The sequence below is a fragment of the Cucurbita pepo genome, chromosome LG10 (assembly GCF_002806865.2).
Source record: "Cucurbita pepo subsp. pepo cultivar mu-cu-16 chromosome LG10, ASM280686v2, whole genome shotgun sequence".
NCBI classification, from domain to species: domain Eukaryota; kingdom Viridiplantae; phylum Streptophyta; class Magnoliopsida; order Cucurbitales; family Cucurbitaceae; genus Cucurbita; species Cucurbita pepo.
In genome coordinates this window covers 7,215,966-7,222,071 of record NC_036647.1, presented here as the reverse complement: position 1 = coordinate 7,222,071, position 6,106 = coordinate 7,215,966, and the positions used below count along the sequence as shown (strand labels likewise).

Below are 6,106 nucleotides of genomic sequence, written 5' to 3'. Positions count from 1 at the left end.
TTTGGATAATTTCAAGAACGTTTTCTTTCCATCTTGTTGAAGTATATTATATTGTATTTGGTTTTTGGTTTTGTATCTCCATCTTTTGACCCGGATTTGTATTAAACTCAAAAGTAGTTTGCAAATGTATTTGTTTTATTTATTGAAAAAGTAAGAATGGTTACAAAAAAAGTGGGGAGTTTTGAAGTTAGTTAGAGAGAGTTGTAGTTGGCAAGAACAAGCTGTCCCGATTTGCCCTAATTTGGAAATTGGCCAAAAAAAGGGAGCGATGGATGAGGGAGAAACAGAATGGGAAATGGAAGCGTACATAAAAGGATGGGGTTGTGGAGATTTTGGGGCACTGCATTGGGGTTGAGGAATTTCTTCTTCTTTTATACTCGTCAAAGGGGAGCGGGAGGGTCCTCTTTCTGAATTTTGCCGGTGACCCAACTGCTTTCTCTCGCGCTCCCATTCTCCTGTTCGTCTCCCAGGATGCCTTAAACACTGTGTGTTCACGGTTAGTTCTCGCTTTAATTCCCCTTCTCTCTCGTTTTTTTTTTTTTTTTTTTTTTTTTGTTTTTGTATGCTTATTTTGTGCTTAGATGGGAGAGTGGTTTGTTTTTCTGTTTCATTGTCTGGAAAATGAATAGATCGAGCAATGTTCAGTGATTCAGTTCAGTTTTCTTTACTTTTTCTTCACTTTTTCTTCACTTTTTCTTCGATCCCCCCATGTGTGAATTGTTTGTGCTCAGTTTGAATCATGGACAATCTGTACAATATGACCAAAATCCTTGAACATTCGTGTAACAGGGCATCGTTTTAGAGTTCAAATGGAATTTTCTTCTTCACATTTTCTTATCTNTTTTTTTTTTTTTTTTTTTTTTTTTTTTTTTTTTTTGGTTTCAGACCATTCTGGTAATCCAATTGCAAAGGGGCGATGGATTATTAGGTTTGTTAATATAACTCAACAATCTGTCTCTTGATTTTCAGTACATGATTTATAAATTCTAACTTCTCTGCAGGTTGTGATGGATTCCAGAAAATTGGGTGGAAGTCGGCATGCATTTATTATGATGTTTTAAAACTTAATCTGACCTTAATGGTAAGAAAACTTAATAATTACTCTTAACCTTATTGTTCTTGCTGCGTGGTTGTTCCATGTATAAATGTTTTAAGTTTATAAATGTTGTTCTGTTGTTGATTTTGATCATTAGTAGTTGAATCTCAATGCACTTCTTGGAAATGAGAGTGATTCCTGATGTTTCCAGGGAAGGCAGATCCTTAGGGAAAACCGTGACGATTTTCCTTTCATTGCCATGTAACTGTCATTAAGCTGCATGAAATTGTTCATGATGGCCGTTGTAGTTGATCGACATTGTGAGTTTAAGCCGTTTTGCCGATCTCAGAGATGTAGGCTTCAATCCAATACCCATATCGACTTTAGCAATTGCGAAATTGACCAAAACAATTTTGTTAACTCCTTGAGAGAAGCATTTGAAGTTGCTTGTATACATCGAAGCTTTTCAACTCCATGCCTATCTTTGGTAGAACAAGTTGATAACAAGCCGAGGATTAAAATTATGCTTGGCCGTGCTACCACAGGGCTGAACACTGTCATAGAAGAGGCCACAAATGCTTTGTCGTGTGGTGTTGGTCCAGTACCAGTGTCGAGCGGGTTAGGTGGTGCGTATATCCTGCGTAATGAAAGTGGGGTTAACATTGCTGTGGTAAAGCCTATTGATGAAGAACCATTTGCGTGTAATAATCCTAAAGGATTTGTCGGTAGGTTGATGGGTCAACCTGGTTTGAAGCGCTCGGTTCGGATTGGTGAAACTGGAATTCGTGAATTGGCAGCTTATCTGCTTGACTATGGTGGCTTTGTCGGTGTTCCTCCGACAGCTTTGGTAGAGATCTCAAATGTTGGATTCCATGTTAATAATTCATCTGGGATTCCGACTACACCGTGCAAGATTGCATCACTCCAGAGTTACGTAGATCACGATTGTGATGCTGGAGACCTTGGTCCCTCTAGTTTCTCTGTCGCTGCAGTTCATCGCATTGGGATTTTTGATATAAGACTCTTAAATATTGATAGGCATGCAGGAAATTTACTTGTGAAGAAGAAACAAAGGCATGAGAATTGTGATGTTGGGGTGGTTGGCCTTGTGCCGATTGATCATGGACTCTGCCTTCCCGAGTGGCTCGATGATCCATATTTCGAGTGGCTTCACTGGCCTCAGGCGTCGGTACCTTTCTCTGAGAACGAACTTGAGTACATTGCCAATCTTGATCCCGTCAAAGATGCAGAACTCTTAAGATCTGAGCTTCCTGCTATAAGGGAGGCCTCCATTAGAATCCTCATTCTGTGCACCATTTTTCTGAAGAAGGCTGTAGCTTCTGGGCTTTGTCTTGCTGACATTGGTGAAATGATGACCCGGGAATTCGGCAGTGGAGAAGAAATCTTAAGTGCATTAGAGAACCTTTGTGCTCGAGCTATGGCCATTGTACCGACTATCATTTCGGGTGAGCGAGAATCCAGACACGAAAACGGAGACCTGGAAATGTTGAAATTCGAAAGCGAAAGCACATATGATGGTCGCAACAAAGAGGTTTTTGGTCCCCATCTCCGAAAGACACCTGAAATCCTCAAGCCTCCAAAAGTTCCTAAGCTCCCATGTCCTACAACTGGATCAAAGCGATATGAGTATGACATCAACGACTTTAACTACATGGTTGTTCCGAAAAGTAGTAACCATGTTGGTTTGACGAAGAGCAAGAGTTTCTCGGTGCAGAAGCTTCACAGCGAGAGCGGGGCAATCATGTTTGGAAAAATGAGTCGGGATGAGTGGGAGGTGTTTTTGGATAGTTTTGAGAAGCTTTTACCGACAGCACTCGACGAGACGAGACGCGTGGGCTCAAAGCTTCAGAGGATGGGAACTTCTTGCAAGTTCTGATTTTCTTTTCTCAGGGTGAAATCAAAGGAGACCGTTCATAGTATAGACGACGACGACAACAACGACGATAGGGAGGGGGGCAGAAAGGGAAAAGTGAGTGGTGAGTTAGGCAGCCATCCTTTCCCTCTCATATTTTCTTTTGCTTGTAATACAAATTCATATGAAATGGCTGCATTGAAAGCGGTTTTGTTGCAGGTCATATGATGTGTCCTTAGAAAATATTCTTCAGCTCTTTCCCTCTTTTGTAAGCTCATAATTCATTTACTTGTATTAAGTAATATATGTTCATTCTGTATTTACATTGAATGTCTTTGGACATTTACTTGTATTTTGCTCCTTTGCTCATCCTTATTATTGGATCTTCATTTTGGAACCCTTTGTTTGGTGCATGGTTATGCCTCACCAGATTTATGATATTCTAGCTTCCACCAGAATTGTAATACCCCAAATGAATTAAAATGAAAAATAAATGGCGGCCTCTTCTTAAACACAATCCTTCCTTCACGAATCAGAACCGATGGAGAATTTCTATAGGACTGTTGTATAATTGCTATTAGAGCTAGACATCGGGTGGTGTGCCATTGAAATTGTGAGATCCTACATCGACTAGAGAGAGGAACAAGTGCTAGTGAGGATGTTGGGCCCGAAGGGGTGGATTGTGAGATCCTATATTGATTGGAGAGGGGAACAAATGTCATCGAGGACACTGGGCCTCGAAGGAGGGTGGAGGATTGTGAGATCTCACATCGGGAACGAGTGCCAAAGAAGACGCTTGACCCAGAAAGAGGGTGAATTGTGAGATCCCACGTAGTTGGAGAGAGAAACAAAACATTCTGATATGAAATCAGCCCAAAGGAAAATTTTGATACCAAATATTATGAAATTAACTCAAGGAAAATTTTGAAACCAAATGTTATGAAATTAACTCAAGGAAAAGTTTGGAATGAATTACCTACTAAGTGATTCGAATCACTCATAGAGCTTTGATCAATACCACAATCAAGAAAAAACTAGCTTTTAGGGAAACTTTAAAGTTTTGAGCCGTTTTCTTGTTTTCACAAACCCTTTAGAGGTCTAAAAGTTGTTCACCTTTTTGGTGCCACATATTTATTGGATGAGCTATGATTCAACCTTTTTGTTTTTTTAGACTTACCTAGCTTATATTGTCATGGAGATGAATTAACATTTTTTTAATGTGGAGGTCAACCTCGTCATAGTCCTATCATACAACACTATGACATCATCTATCTAAACATCTTTGTCTAAGGTTAATTGGCGACTCTTCCATAAAAACTGTAGAGTAAAAAAGTTTGGGGGATCGACTCTGTGGATCGACTAACTACTTAGTCTACTTGTGTGGCCCTCTCCTCTTAAAACAGATTTACGGAGCCACAACCCTATTCAGGAGGCCTTTGACCCAAACACGATATGGGTACCTATGTCGACGTGACACGTTATTCTATCTAGCCTTAGTCAAGCTCGACGGTATAGGTTCGTAAATATCTACCGCTTGACAGGAGAACTATCAACCTCGTGCTAATGAGGTACCGAAGGAAATAAGAAACGATTGAGCTAATATGGTTTTGGGAGCACTAGGGTCTTGACTTCTGATCACCACTCATGATCCTAGGGTGCTCGGTCTACTGGAAGTACCTTGACCCAATCATCATAAAATCATGCTAGCTCTAGTACGCTATTCTTAACTTAATATATTCATGCATGCTCAAACAAGGAGATAAATCAATCAATTGATAAGGAATCAACTTAAGGGAAAGCTCTTATACCAAATGATAAGGGACCGCTCCAAGGTGAGTAAGATTCAGATTACCTTGTTGATCAAATATCTCAAGGCAACAACACTGAATTGAGATTCGAATCACTCCACAACCAAGATCTATCGTGCCTAGCTTGAATGATTCTTATTGACCAAATATCTCAACGCAATAACACTTGTTTGAGATTCGAATCACTCCATAAGCAAGATTGATCATGTTGAGCTTGAATGATTCTACATGCAACCTAAACTACATAGAATTACAAAGAAACTTAGTCATTGGTTAAAGAAAGTACCAATGCTTCTTTTACTATATTTTCCAAGCCTATCTTACAAAATTAACCTAAGTGACTTTAGCCTCAAAATGAAAACTATTAAATGCATTCCAAAAGTTGTAACATTCCTACTTTATACCCATAATTAACTATTATGTAAATGTAACCTAAAGTAAATAAAAAGTCCTAAAATACATTAATGAAACATCATAATTCTAAATTATGATCCACCAAAATTTATAATAATGAAACTTCATTCTTCTTCAATGTAGCATGAATTAAAACATCTTTTTATAATTTTTACTATAGCGGAATTCTCATATAGCATACAGTTTAGAAATCTCATTTTAGGAATATTTCAAATATTCGCAGACATCCTATATTACATGTTTATCATTTCAACTCAATCCAATGCCCTAAACATGCATTTTCTATCTATATCAAGCAAATCATGCTCGCATTAATATGAAATCAGTCCAAGGGAAAACTTTGATGCCAAATGATATGGAATCACTACAAAGGGAGTAAGATTCGGATTACCTTGTTGATCAAATATCTCAAGGTAAGAATACTTGTTTGAGAATCAAATCACTCCACAAGCAATATCGATCATGTCTAGCTTGAATAATTCTAAACATACAATCTAAACTTAACCTAATGATAAAGAATCACACCAAGGGAAAGTAAAATCTAGATTACCTTGTTGATCAAATATTTCAAGGCAAGAACACTTGTTTGAGATTTGAATCACTCTGCGAGCAAGATTGATCATGTCAAGCTTGAATGATTTTACATGTTACCTAAGCTACATAGCATTGCAAAGAAACTTAGCCATTGGCTAAAGAAAAGCACAAATGTTCTTTTACCATATTTTTTCAAGCCTCCCTTACAAAGATAACATACATGACTTTATACAGCCTCAACCTAAAACCCTTAACCTTTATCAGTCCTTCCAAAAGTTGTAACTATATTTTATGACCATAATTAACCACTATGTATACTTTACGGCTATAAATAACTACTATGTAAATAAATCTTAAAATACATTAAATAAACATCATAACTCAAAATTATGATCCACACAAAATTTATAACAATAAAACTTGATTCTTCTTCAATGTGGT

At 37.9% G+C, this 6,106-nt stretch overlaps 1 protein-coding gene across 4 annotated transcripts; it reads left to right on the top strand.

Annotated features, from left to right (window-relative positions):
* The first annotated feature begins 209 nt into the window (after positions 1-209).
* LOC111803330 (phosphatidylinositol 4-kinase gamma 1) lies at positions 210-3,303 on the top strand. Of its 4 annotated transcripts, none has more exons than XM_023687681.1 (4): positions 210-496; positions 886-928; positions 1,002-1,081; positions 1,197-3,303. In XM_023687681.1, exon 4 carries the CDS (start codon positions 1,317-1,319, stop codon positions 2,931-2,933), a length of 1,617 nt encoding a protein of 538 aa, XP_023543449.1. In that variant the 5' UTR covers positions 210-496; positions 886-928; positions 1,002-1,081; positions 1,197-1,316; the 3' UTR covers positions 2,934-3,303. The 4 variants fall into 4 exon arrangements, with proteins under 4 accessions (XP_023543449.1, XP_023543448.1, XP_023543447.1 ...); XM_023687680.1 differs by having other exon boundaries at positions 1,194-3,303; XM_023687679.1 differs by having other exon boundaries at positions 211-496; positions 1,248-3,303.
* The last annotated feature ends 2,803 nt before the right edge of the window (positions 3,304-6,106 follow it).